General features: G+C 37.9%; 1 protein-coding gene across 1 annotated transcript in view; it reads left to right on the forward strand.

Annotated features, from left to right (window-relative positions):
• The first annotated feature begins 27 nt into the window (after nucleotides 1–27).
• Nucleotides 28–14,455, forward strand: part of GSTCD (glutathione S-transferase C-terminal domain containing) — a 138,519-nt gene continuing 124,091 nt past the window's right edge. Inside the window, exons 1-3 of the mRNA XM_024574857.4 lie at nucleotides 28–238; nucleotides 10,008–10,445; nucleotides 11,042–11,509. Coding sequence (XP_024430625.2) covers nucleotides 10,029–10,445; nucleotides 11,042–11,509 — 885 coding nt within the window. The 5' untranslated portion in view covers nucleotides 28–238; nucleotides 10,008–10,028. The remainder of the gene's footprint in view (nucleotides 239–10,007; nucleotides 10,446–11,041; nucleotides 11,510–14,455) is intronic.

A 14,455-nucleotide genomic window follows, 5' to 3' on the forward strand; every position in this document is an offset into this window, starting at 1 on the left:
GACGTCACCCTCTTTTTCCGGTCCGCCGGATTATGAATGACGGCTGGCGCTGCCGTTTCCCGGACAAGTTGTCTCTTGTTTGTCACGCATACGTTCTGATAGCAAGTGGTCCGCTGGCGAAGACTCCAGAAGCGGCCTCGGAATCCCGGCTCGGGCGGGGCGGGGCGGGAAGGCGCAGGCGGCCCGTGTCGCCGACACGTTCACGACCCTCCCTGCCTGGCCGCGCCTCTGCGACCAGGTAAAGAGGGCGCTCGGGCCGCCGACTCCTCAGTGCCTGCCCACCGCCAATGCCTACTCTTTGCATCCGGGGACAACCGGGCTGACGACGCGAGGGAAGGTCGAGGACGTGGAGTTAGTGTCCTGATCTCTCTCTCTAGCCCTCATCGCCCACAGCTTCTGAGGGTGCGGGTGGAGGGCTCCGGGCTTCCTCTACCGGTGGGGGGAATGGAGCAGCTTCTAGTTGCAGGAGTCAGGGGGGGGTCGTTTGCCCTTTGCTGCTAAGTGTAATTTTCAGACCTCTTGCATCACGCTTTAACTTTTTCTTCTTTGACACTTAGTTTTCCATTCCAGCTCTTCCTGAGCATACTGCTTAACAGTTGTTCCAAAGGGCTTGCTTCATTTTGGGCCATTCACTTCTTCACTTTGGTTTTAAACTTCTGTAGAAAGTTTGCGTTTATCTTGCATGAAAGTTGCTTTGACTTCAAAAACGTTGGCTAATTGATACGCGTACTTCCCATCCCATCTCTCTACCTGGTTTTGGGATTAGGCGATTTTTTTTCATTTTATTTATTTATTTTTAAATCCTCACATGAGGATATGTTTATTGATTTTAGAAAGAAAGCGGGGGGGAGGGAGAAACACTGGACGTAAGACAGAAATGTCCATGTGAGAGACACAGCGGAGGTCGCCTCGCGGAGGCCCGGTGACCAGGATTAGCCGCAGCCGAGGCCTGTGCCCTGACCCGGAAGGAGTACCGTACAGCGCTCCAACCGAGGGAGCCTCTCGGCCAGGGCTTTCCTTTTATTCTTAATGCCCTGATCCCCTTCCTGTCGTTCGCTCTTGAATGTCAAGGAAATACCAGCATTTAATGTATCTTATGCTAAATTATTGATAAAGAAGGTAGACTATTTTTTCTAAGCTTATCTGTAGATAGAAAGTGTTTAAAGGAGAAAAATACAAAAGCTGGCAAGAACTAATGTGACAATTTTACATCTGTAAACATGATCATTTAAATATTGTAAAATAAATGCTCTGTTATAAATACAACTGAGTGATTTGCTGTCATGTTTAATAAAACATTAAGCTATGCGAGTTGTTTTATTTTTTTAACCGCCCGGTGGGGAATATATAATACTCAGGATTGCCTTAAGCATACTCATTGGAAATTGTGCTTTGAGTTATACCTGAAGGCAGCATTCTAGTAGGTCTCACTTCAAAAATGAGTGTGAAAAAATCAGATTTGAGAACCATTTTATCAGGGCTTTTTTTTTAAAAACACTTCTAATTGTCTGCCTGCTTTAAGCAAAGCTCAAATTTCAGTAGTGGTGGACCCATTAAGGTTTTTTTTTTTTTTAACCTGTGTTTAACTTTGTAGCTTTGTGTCACCTGATTTGAAATAAGAATAAATACTGAGTAGCCAATTGGCTTTTCTAACAGCAACAATTTAGCAGACCTTGAAATTTAACAAATTCTGGGGCCAGTCAACTAAAACATCTGTCCTGTACACACAGTTCTCTAGTGTATGTTGTTTTTAACTTCAGTTGTCAAAGGAGCCTCCTGGATTCTGTTATGATTAGTACTTGAAATGCAAAGATTTAAACCACTGAGATCACAACAAGCACAGGTATTATTTGTTGTAGGGACTCAGTGATTTTATTTCAGCTTGCTGATGTCTCTAACATGTTAGCATTTCATGCTGTGAAATCCCTATTATGAGGTCTGGCTTGGCTACCAGCATGATGAATCTCTGGCAACAAATGATTCCCTGATATTCAAGAAAGGAGACGACACACTTCCCTTATGACTAAGATTACAGTAAGCATTTTTACTTTTAAACATTTTTTCACTTCTTGCCCAGATAAGAAAGCAGCTAATTTTAATTATAGGATTTTGTTTTCTAGGACTTAACTATATGCATTCCCACATTACAAAATATAATGAACACTGAAATAGCTGCTCTTTTTTCTTTTGTTAATCTTTAATATTTAAGGTAATTAGCTGCTACCTAAATCTGTAGGGGCAAGTGGGTTTTTTTTTTTAATCTATATTACTGTGATAAAATAGGGTGAGATTTGCAACCAAGTAGTGTTGCTTTGTGAAATTTATAAAGCACAAGCTAACTCCATAACATTGGGCATTTGATGTAGTAAGGAACCTAAATGGCCTTAAATTTAAGTTTCAATCTAAGAAAAATGAGTTTGCAATTTTTTCAGACTTATAAACTGTGATGAGCTATTTGTTTTGTACAATATAAGCAGTTAATATACCTGTGAACTTAGGGTGTCACATTTTTATTCTACCATTTTGTGACTTCCTGGCTTTCAGCCTAAGAAAAGGTTTTTTCAATGTTTGGGGGAAATACCTTTTCATTTCAGTATGAACCTCTTACCTTTCCTGAGAAGTACGGAAATAGAAAGCATAACTTGGGGCTTGCCCGTCAACAATTATATATTTTAATAGTGTCAATGGATGAGGAATTTGGGGATAAACTATAAAAGAATAATAGCTAATATTTATGTAGGGGCTTATTAATGGAATAAGCATTGTTCTGTTTTCACAGCGCACTCTGTGGTAATCATTGTTACTGTCCCCATTTTATAAATGAGGAAACTAAGGCACAGATGAGGTTTATATTGCTTCTGAATATCAAGACCAGGACTTGAATCTGGTTAGCTCCAGAGTCTAGACTCTTATCTATTACTTTATAGTTATTGGTGTATAAATATTCAACTTGCGAAGTCAGTACATATAAAGCATCTGGTTAGATTCCTTGTTCTCTTGCCTGAAAATCAACACATGTAAAAATTTCTGTGCTTTATTTACATGTTTGGATGAACTCTAGTTATTCATTTTTCCAGTTCAGCTCAGAGGTGATTTTAACTTCTTTATGCATAGATGGCTCTTAAAGTAGATGCATTCATCTGGAAGAGAAAGAATGGTGTTAAGAATGGGGTTCATGTTGTACTAAGATGAAAGTTCTCAATAGTACTATTATTACAATAATTACTGATATTTATGTACATCATTTATTTTTTTGAACTAAGTTTTTAGTAATGTAAGCATTGGAGGTGTACTGTGAGGTAATAAATGATATTCTCATGAAATAAAATAACACAGGATAAGGGGCTAGCGAATGGTGGGAGTGCTTTTTCAGTTCAGGTTGTCAGGAGAGGTTGCTCCGAGTTAATATTCCGAGACCTCAATGAAATTAAGGAGCAAACCATGTGAGTATCTTGAAGAAGAACATTCTAAGTAGAGGAAACAGCAGGTACAAAATCTCTCAAGTGTGAGTATTCCTGACATCTTCCAAGAACAGCAAAGACAACTGGCTGGATATGAGTGAGCAAGAGGAAGGGGAAGAAGATGAGATCAGAAAAAAGAAAGCTAGGGTCACACTAGGCCCTATATAGACTGTGTTAGAACATCTGGATTTTAGTCTTAAGAGTGCTGGGGAGCCATCGCAGGGTTGTGAGCAGGGGACATGGTCGGATTTATGTTTTTGAAGGATCACCCTGACTGTTGGAGTACTTACTGTTTGTGTGGGGGCCAGAGGAAATAGTTAATAACGGCTTTGCACTGGTCTTTGTAAGAGCTAATGACGACTGAGATTAAGATGATAGTGGTAGAGATGCTAAGAAGTTGGATTTAGCACATATTTCAAAGGTAGAAATAGTAGGTTATGAGAGGGACTAAAAGGAGTTTAGTGAGACTTCAGAGTTATAGGCCCAGACATTTAGGCTAATGGTGGTGTCGTTTTACCAAGAAGAGGACTGGAGTAGACTACTAAAAGAGGAGGAGCAGGTTTAGAAAAACGCCTAAGTAGAGATGTCAAGGAGGATACAGGAGTCTGATGTTCAGGAGAAAGGATACAGATGAGAAATATAGGAGTCATAAATGCTATTTAAACCTCTGGCACTGGAGAACAGGGCTGTTATTGTGAATTGTTGGCCCATTAACAGGTCTTGAAATTAGTTTAGTGAGTACTAACCAAAACTAAAAATAAAAAAAAAAGAAAAATGGAAAGAAGAAGCACAGAGTAAAAAATACCATATATCCCCCATGCAGTAGGATATTTCTTCATAATTCCTTTGTTTCAGTTTTATTCAGTGTATAATAAGTTGCATTATAAAATATTTCTTCGTGTGAGGCATGATGAGAAGTTTGAAAGCCAGTGCTCAAAGGAGTGAATGTAGATTGAGAACAGGGCAAAGCGTTGAGCCATGTATCCTTAAGAGGTTTGAGGAGGATCCAATACAAAGAATGAGGAAGACATCAAATCCAGTGCTAAGAATGGTTAAATAACCCTGCCTTTAGAACAGTTTTTTCCCCCCTTAATGATTGCTTAAGATAACATAATTCCTAATGATTTTTACGATGGTAAAATTGTTGCATATGTACCAAGCCATGGAGTCGGCTCCGACTCCTGGTGGCCCTGTGAATGAGTGATGTCCCCAGTGTCCTGTCCTCAATAGCTCTGCTCAGCTAGAGACTCATACCTATGGTTTCTTTTAGGGAATTCATCCATCTCATACTTGGTCTTTCTCTTTTCCTGCTGCCTTCTATTCTTCACCATCATTAGTGTCTTTTCTAAAGAATTCTGCCTTATGATGTGCCTGAAGTAGGACAGCTTCAGTTTTGTCATTGTAGCGGCATTTCAGGGTTAATTTGCTCTAGGATCCCCTTATTTATCTTCCTGGTGGTCCAGGACATCCTTAGAGTTTTCCTCCAACACCATATTTCAAGTGGATGCATTGTTTTCCTGCCATCCTCCTTCACTGTCCAACTTCCATATCCATACATAGTAACTGGGGATAAGAGGGTATGGTGATACTAGCCTTGGTCTCTAATGACACATCTTTGCTCTTGGAGATCTTTCCCCAATTCTTCTAGTGCTGCCCTTCCCATCTCAGCATTCTCTTGATTTCTTGGCTGCAGTTTTCATTTGAATTATTGATTGAACCAGAATAAGCAAAATCTCTAACAATTTCAGTGTTTGTTGTCTTTATTAAAGTTGTATATTTATTCTGTAGTAATGGTTTTTGTCTTCTTAATGTTTAAATGCAGTCCTGCTACTTTGGCACTTCCTTCACATTCATCAGAAGTCAGTTCAGCCCTGGCTGGTGTGGTTAGTGGATAGAGTGCTGGCCTGTGAACCAAAAGGTTGCCAGTTCGATCCCCAGTCAGGGCACATGCCTGGGTTGCAGGCCAGGTTCCCAGTTGGGGGAGTATGAGAGGCAACCAATCATGTTTCCCTCTCTTTCTCCCTTTCTCTCTCTATAAAGATAAATAAATAAAATATGTCTTATAAAGTCTGTTCAAGTCATTGCTAATTTCTGTCCGTGAGATGGCATCATTTTCATATCTTAAGTTATTGCTATGTCTTCCACCGGTTTTCCCTCCTTCCTTTGAGTCCTGCCCAATTTTTCACTTGCTATGTTCCGCGTAGGGGTCATAGAGGGAGCTAAAACACTCCCTTGTTTGACACTGTTGCCTGTAGGAAGCTGAGAGTGTCGCTGCAATAAAAGTCCAGTATGCTTCAATTTACGAAATTCTGAGTTTCTGAAGTAGTGCTATTTATATTAGAAAAATACCAATTCCTGAATGCTTTCAAATATGATCCCTTTATAGATTCACTTCATTTGGGGGGAGGGGATTTATGTATGGCTCTCATTCATGTACTGGGAGTAGCATGTACTTTTAAGGATTGTGACGATTAGAAGTAATGTCTGAAAGTTCTCTGTCCTTAGCACATGGTGGTGGAAAATAAAATATACCTAATGTTATTTAGGATTTTACTATTTGTTCACTTAACATATTAAGATCCTGTCAAATTCCAGGCACAGAGATATTTTCTTATTTGAGAACAAATAAAGAAATTATATTTAGTTGCCATAGATCAAGACTTGAATTTTGAGCACAAAACTTTCCAACTTATTTTTCAGCTTCTGGAGAAATACGCTTATTTTCAATATACTTATTGCATTTTTCTCCCTCCATGTGTGTGTTTGTATGTGTATTTTAGATAAGAAAACATCTATAAATGCATCTCTCTTTTTAAATGTGAAATGCTTCAATTTATCGACATCTAGATATATTAACTAGAATGAGAACGCAAAAATACGTTGAAATGGCTAAAATAGTAAAGCTGTGACTCCTTTGGTGGTTTAAACTATCTTTGAAGATTTCCAAAAAATGAGGCGAAAGCTTAAATCTTCCTTCTTACCTATTTATTCCCTTTGCAACATTCCCAAGCGAACTGACATGCCCGGGGAAGAGATGCACACTCCAGCAACTCTGTTCAGCCCCTAAAGGTTGGGTTTCTGTGTGCTGCTGCCCCGCTTTGTTTCAGGGTGGCAATGCCAAAGCTGAGAAGGAGCAAATGACACTCCCTCTGTGCTTGGCAGGAATGTGATATGGAGGAACAAGGGCTGTGTCCCAGAAGCTCTGGAGACCCCGGAGGTGATTCTACAGGACCTACCTCTTTAAAGCTCGTGACATAAAATTAATGAACAAAGCAATTCTCTAGGTAGAAATGGAGAAGATAAAGAGGAGTTTCTTTGCCTGTTGTATTTGAAAACTTTAAGCAAAAACTGTGTTCTCCTCTGTTGAAACATTAAAGACATATTGCAAGCCAAAAACATATGAAATTTGTATAAGTTTGTTAATACTTAACATTTATTTTAGAAATTACATCAGTACTTTGTGAAGAGAAATTACCCAGGGAGAGTAATTGTTTTTAACTCCAAGATCATTAAGTAATATTTTAAATCTCCTAGGGAAAAAAAAATCAACATCTATACTGGAAAAAATTAATTTTGTTAAGAATCTCAACAGTACTTTGCATTTTTTCCCCCAGGCATCTCATTAATTTTTAGATATCTTTTTGGGCAGGTCATTGCTACTCTATCTCATTGACAGTTAGTACATAAGCACTGATGGAGAGAATAGTTTATATAATATGTAAGAGCCTATTCGCAAGGTTCTTATGCGCCTTAGAATGTGGCAAATATACATACACCTTAACTTCAAAAAATATTCCCACATTTTCTAAATCAATAGCTTTACTATAACATGACATTGTTTTCAGGTGGGTTTTTTTTCTTTTAAGTGTTAGGACCAGTCTCACAACTACTGTTTCCCACATTGCTGGGCAAATGAAGTCGATCGTGTTTTATTTCAAATCTTGTTCTTGAGGCACTTAGGGATCTTCTTCAGTATCCCGCTATCAGAAGAAGGAGTTAAGAGGATTGGTAAATTAGTCAGCCACAGATTTACAGGGCAAACTCCTCAAAGAGACTGTCACTTTCCTAGAAAATGTTGGTTTATTTTGCCTGTGGGCTCATATATATACATATATATATTATATGTATATAATATATTATATTTATATATATAAATAAAATTTTAAGTCAGTTCTAGTTTAAAAAAAGGTACTTAAGCTCAGGGAAAAATGGTTTCCATGGGTTAAAAAGTTGCTTTTAAATTACATGAGATAGTTTTCCTGTAGACAGTCTTTATTTTTTTAGACTACAACAGGCAAAAAATATTCCATTCATTTAACACATCTGTATACATTCATGGTGATGATCATTACAGAAAAATAAAGAATTCGGATAGGTAATCTTTTAAAGAAGCAACAAACCACGGTGCATGTCTGTTGTGTTTCAATAAAAGAAATATAAAACAGTAATGATAATTATCAAGAGGTTTTCTAAGATTGTATCTTACTAACTATATACCTTTGTTACAATAGATTATTATCTCTTTAATAGAAAAGTTGAGGACCAAAAAGCTTAAAGCGTATTTGACTATGCTTTTGATTGGGAGGAAAAAAAAAAAAACCCTAAGGAATTTAGAATATTAAAGGAAATTTATTATGTTCAAGTTTTCTTAAAATTTAGGGTCCAGTAATATTTCAAATGTACTTAAAAGAAAGAGTTGCATATGTATTTTTAAGGGCTTTTAAAATAATTTTTGTTCTAATAATACCATCTTCCATTACTCCACGTTTCCATGGTGAATGCTTTTAAAGAGTGCCATCTAGTGTCAATTCTTGAATTGCGATTTATGGATAATAACACGGGGAATGTTAGACCCAGGAAATGTAAAAATCAAACAAGAAGTTATAATTGACAAGTCTTAAAGATTATAACTTGAAAATATTATCAATAATCTGACCTCAAAATAGTGTGTGTTTACATCTTTAAAATAACAAGTGTTTATATTCATCTCTGCTCTCACTCAACAAATACTTCTTGATTTCATATATATAGCAGAGACTGTTTAGGCAGAGTAGTGAACAAAAGATTTCTAGTCATGGAACATTTTAGTTTGGACAGACAGATTAAGTATACAGCATGTTGCAACAGTGCTGAGTGCTATGAAGAAAAGCATAGATGGGGTAGAAGGTTTTTTTTCAGGGAGGGTGGGCATTGGGATCGAAGATTTAAATGTAGAAGCCTGGAAGATCTCAGAGTTGACATTTCAGTAAGTGCCGGAAGGAGATGAGGGTGTGGAAGCACCAAGTGCAAAGGCCCTGAGGGGGAATGTACCTACTGTGGTAGAGGAGTAACGAGACTTCGGCTGGAGGAGTGTGAGGAGAGCTGAAATGAACCCAGAGACGGAAAAAGAGGATTAGATCGAAGAATCTTTGGAGGTCTTTGTCGGAACTTTGCCTTTTTCTGAGGAGGATGGAAAGATGTTGGAGGGTTTGCGCAGAGTAGTGACATACTCCTCAGTTTAGTTTTGACAGGATCACTTTGGTGGCCATGCTGAGACCAGACTGGAGGGCTGTAGGCTGGGAAGCAATGTCGGGAGGCAAAGGCTATGATCCAGAAGAAGAGGTCATGGTGCTTTGGATTACAGGGGAAGCAATGAGGATGTTTTGAAGTCAGATTCTAGATCTATATTGTAGGCAGAGCCAAAATAACTTTAATTGACTGGTAATGGAGGTGAAAGAAGGTAATTAATAATGACTCCCCATATTTTTGGCCTGAGCAGCTATAAGAATGGTGTTCTATTAACTGAGATGGGAAAGATATGTGAGGAGCAGATTTTGGGGGTGGGAGAGAATAAGGAACTTGATTTTGGATATGTTACTTTTCGTATATCTCAGTTATCAATATCTAAGTTATGGGGAAATTAAATTATTTTTTTCTTGTGATTCAGCAAGCAATAAGCTGATCACGTATCAACACCCACTTACTGTAGGAGAGCCCATTTCTCATGGGGGAGTACATATATCACCCCTGATGATTATGTTGCAGGGCTGTGATCAGAAGCAGTGTGAGAGGACCAGCTCTGCCAAAGCTTCTTAAGGCTGTTAGCCCCAGGCGCTGCTCGGTCTTCTTGGGGACTTTTTGTTTTCCATTCTGCGTCTTTCTTGTTCTCTCCTGTAATGACACCTCAGAGTACTTGATGGGGAGGGCTCCACTGCAGAGCACCTGAGTCGCTCATTTTATTTTATTTATTTTATTTTTATTTAATCTTTATTGTATTTTTTCCCATTATCCTTTAGTCCCCTTATACCCCTCTGTCCCCCAGCAATCACCACACTGAGCTGCTCATTTTAAAGACATGGGTATAAAGTCACCCCCAAGACTCATTAATTGCACAGGGTGCAAATCTTTCTTTTGGAAGCCATTTGTTCAGTCTACGAACAAACTCATGTCAAATCTTACCTATCACCAATCCCTGCTGATTTATAGAGCATTCTTTTAAAATATTCATCTTTTAGCTTCTAAGTTCTTATAGTCTAAGGCCTATAACCACTTCAATTTATGCTTCAGGTGATCCAATGAAAGAAGAGAATGAAAGGCATTAAGAAAAGTCTTACAGAAGAATATCTATACCTAGACTTTTCCCACCAAGTAGAAGGATGCATTTTTCCACTTCATACATCTGTAACTTTATTTTTATTATCGTACTGCGACTGCAAAATCTTTAAAGTTTGCTTAGTTCTCACCAGAGAAAGTACGGATGTTTCACCACTTAGTGCGCTGTCTCAAGATGCTGAAATACAGGTTATTTCAAGGCGAGAACTCCCAGCGATAGTGCAGAACTGCCGTTTACCCGCGGTTGTGGAGCTACCAGACGACTTCTGTAGAGCAGGACTTGCTGTTGTGCTGAGACACATAATCCAGAAATCATACGAAGCAGACCCCTCAAAGAAGGAGATTTTGGAACTGCTGGGTTTTAAAAAGACTTGCTTGAAAGCCTGTGCTGAAGTAAGTATAGTGTGTTTTTTTCCGTTATTTAAAGCCATAGAGCGATAACACATTCACTTAAACATTTTAACTTTCTGCTGGAAACTAGGATTTCATTTCCTTAAAAAAACCTACAGTAACCAATGAAATATAAAGTAGCCCATCACGCAGGCCAATATTTCAGTGCAGTATTGAAAAATAAGAATTTACGATTTAACTTTTGAGGTTTGGAGATATTTTAGAGAATGACTTCTTTGTTATCTTTTATTTTAATTACATTGAGGATTTTTAAAGGGAACTTTTACATATGAACAGGAGCTTAAGTAGTAATGCTTTGGAAACCTATCTTATTTTGGGGGGCAGTGTACTTTAAAGGCTTTGGGAAGTAAGGTTTTATTTAGTAAGAAGATACAGGTGGATAGCATGTATTCCAGATACAGGAATGCTACATCTCAATGATTGGATGTTATCACTTCTGAAGCATTGTACTATGTCCCGACACAGCATAAAAGCCTAGCCCAGAGATGGTTTAGCTCAAGACAAATTCTCCCAATAGAAAGTTATCTCTCTTATGTTGAAAGTAAAGAATTATTTCATTTCTTGTTCTTTTTTTGTAGGTTAGTCAGTGGACCAGGCTATGTGAAATCACCATCCCTTTAGCTATTGAGAATTTTCTCAAAGAATCTTTTGACCAGCGCCCAACGATCCCTGCAGAAATACTACAACTAGAGAAAAAGCTTGGCGAGCCTGTTAGAGTGCATAACGATGACAAACTCCGTCGGCAGAAGCTGAAGCAACAGAAGGCTGCCAGAGTGGGGCCTTCTCTTGCTAAGGAAAAAATAAAGAGCAAGGTCCATGGACAGGAAGCATCTGAAGATTTGGACTCTTCATCCAGGAGCCTGGAACTGCAAGTGGCGCTCTCAAAGCTCACAGTACAGGAGGAGCCGGCCACTCCCAGCAGAGAACCTTCTCACATCAGAAAAGCAAAGGCCTCCGACCTTCCACCCCTGGAGCATGTGTTTGCAGAAGGCCTGTACTTCACTTTGACAGACATCGTGCTCTTGCCCTGTGTACATCACTTTTTGGTAAGGCATATCTGGAGTGGAGACGCTACCACAAGTTTCAGCGTATAAAATTGCTTAGGTTTAAATCCCAGTTCCACTTCTTACTATCATTATGCTCCTGGGCAAGTTATTAATATCTGTCTCCATTTTCTTATCTATAAAATAGAGATACTAACATTCAATGTGCAGAATAAATGATAACTTGTGTGAATTGTGGACAATAGTGTTTGGCACATAGTAAGCTGTCAATGAATGGTAGTAATTATGACTTTTAATTCTGATTTGCTAAAATGTTATTATGATAATTTCAAATTGCAATTGTGATTACCTTCTAATATTAGAGTCCACTGTTAAAGCACTGTAAACTCTTGTCAGCTATATTTTATAATTTAGTAGTCACTTAAAACACTAATTTGATTATGTTAAGTATTATCAAATTAGAAATAGTTTATTCTTATTTGTATGCCTCCCTGTTGTCCATAAGACTCCATGGAAAATTTTCTTTCTTTCCTAGTAGGGTGGTAGATATATATATATATATTCCCCCATCTTTTACCCCCTCCCTGTATGCAAGGAAAAAACAAGGTGAAAAATACCATTAGAGCGAACATGGGAATCTATAGCTGTCTGCGGCTTTCCAGTTGGTTTTTAAGAGCTGCATTTTTCCCGCTTTGAAGTATTTCACCTTTTCCTCTCCTAAGCAATCAGATACCAGCTTTCAGGTATCTCTACTGACAGATGAGAAAAGACTTCTAAGAAAAATCTATATATTTGGAGGCCAGAGCTTCACTAAGTTAGGTAGTATTAATCAATTGGTATTTTCTTAAAGAATATTTCCCTTTTCTTCAAAAGGGAAATAAAACAAAATTGGAAATCAAAATAACTTCACATGTACAAGAGAGATTCAGGAATGTTTAGATGTTAATTAATATTTTAAGTGTCATATGTATTCATATTGTCCATAGAGCTGGGTGAGGAAAAAATACCTGTTTTTGTTTCTTGTCAAATGACTCTAAATTTTCTTAAGATTGACTTGTCCTCGCGTTAGAAAATATTGTTGTTGGTTGTCTTGAATAACTATATTCGTTTCTAATTTCATGAAAATGGAGCCCAAGTGGCACATCCATCCATTCATTCATTCATCTGAGAAATTTGCTGAGAGGCTAGTATATATGCCAGGCACTGCTGTATGCGCTAGGAATAGAGTGACGAACAAGACCAATCAAGTCCAGCCCTCATGGAGTTAATATTCTAGTAGGAGAAGACAGAATGAACATGTAAATAAGTAATATATACTTAAACAATGTAATTGATACAAAGAAAATAAAACAAGGTGACGGAAAAGATAAGTATTCACTTTCAAATGCCCACAAAACATAAAAAAAGTAGATGCACCTGCATGAAGGTAATTTTAGATCATTATTCAGACATCCATCTTTAACTAGTTTGCATTTGTTTAGCTTAATTTGACTACTATTCACCTGATTAGGGTCAATTGAGGTTGAAGCATTCCTAATTAAGAGGGGTTTTTTCCTCCTCTCCAATCAGGCAGGACATTTACGGACTTCGACTGAGGCAATCTACCTAGTACTACAAAGACAAAGTTGTTTTCATTCAGTTTCAAGTAGAGGAAAACTTGGACACTTGGCCTTCTCGATTACATGTATTCTATGATTAAATTCTTCTGTCGACATTTATATGTAAACCAATTCTCAAAATATTTTCTTTTGTTTGCTTGTATTTTTCCTGGATCTGTACCTTTTCTTTCAGGAATTAATCTTTCTTCGCCAAAGCCTTGATGTTATCTTTGTTGTATTTATTTTCCTCCTTTAAGTCATCTTGGGTTATGAGGCAGGCATTTTCGTTCAGACAGTGGCTACGATGCCGAGACTTCGTGCTTACCTTCACACACACTGAGGTGCTGGAGTGTAGTCCTGATGATCAGGATCAAGTTCTTGATCAGGAATCAAGGTCAGGTTACCAGGTTTGGATCAGAAACATAGAGCTGAACCTTAGGTCAGGATATTTAATCATAGGAATAAGGCCAATGATATCAAAGAGCAGTCAGTTTTGCTAAGTCAAGGTTTGGAATGCCAGAGGTCAACATTCAAAGAGTTATAGGGAATACCCAATTCTACTAAACATAATAAAGCCAACGATGAGCAATCGCAGGTAGAATGGCTGAGGTGCTGTGTCTAACCCTGCTCCAAGCTCCTCTTCCTCTTTAGAGGCTGTGCATTTGCAGTGATATCCCCTGACTGGCCCAGCCCTTCTCCATGGATGGTGCCTGAACAAACCCTCTCCTCTGTGAAGTTTTCAGTACACTTCCACAGAACTACCTAAAAGGGTATTCTCCCGGAATACAGAGAAGTTGCCGTTTTATGAAATCTTTTTGCACTTTGAACACTTATGATTTAATTTCTACATTTTAACTTCTAATGCTTTGAATTCACTTTTTTTAAAAGTACACCTAGTTAGTGCAAAAGCAAAATCATTGCAGAAATTGATTTTTGAGCAAAATATTAAATACCTCTTTAAGTATCCCCATTGACATAAAATTTGGGAGAAATGGGAATCTCACTATTGGCTGACATATTGCAAAAATCACAGATGTCATTTATTTAGTGGTTAATTTATATTTTCCATATTCTCTCCTATGTTAAGAGTTTTCAGTTTTAACCCATCAGTTGTAATCTGTAAGTAAAAAAAAAAGCTGTGATTATATTTCTACTTAGATAGGTTTACAGTTTTGTACCCTGCTTATGATACCGCTCACCTATGACATACTTTGAAAGAACAGACCTGAGAAAATTATATAAAATAAGTACAAAATATTTTATACAGTAAGTGTTGGAAAGCAATGCAGGAAAACAATGCAGAGGGAGAAAGTTTGGATAGATGTAACATCTTGCTTTTCTTGTTATTCAGACAAGTTTTTCTGACCCTATTTTAAAGCTACTAGGATTT

The sequence above is a fragment of the Desmodus rotundus genome, chromosome 4 (genome assembly GCF_022682495.2).
Source record: "Desmodus rotundus isolate HL8 chromosome 4, HLdesRot8A.1, whole genome shotgun sequence".
Taxonomy (NCBI): domain Eukaryota; kingdom Metazoa; phylum Chordata; class Mammalia; order Chiroptera; family Phyllostomidae; genus Desmodus; species Desmodus rotundus.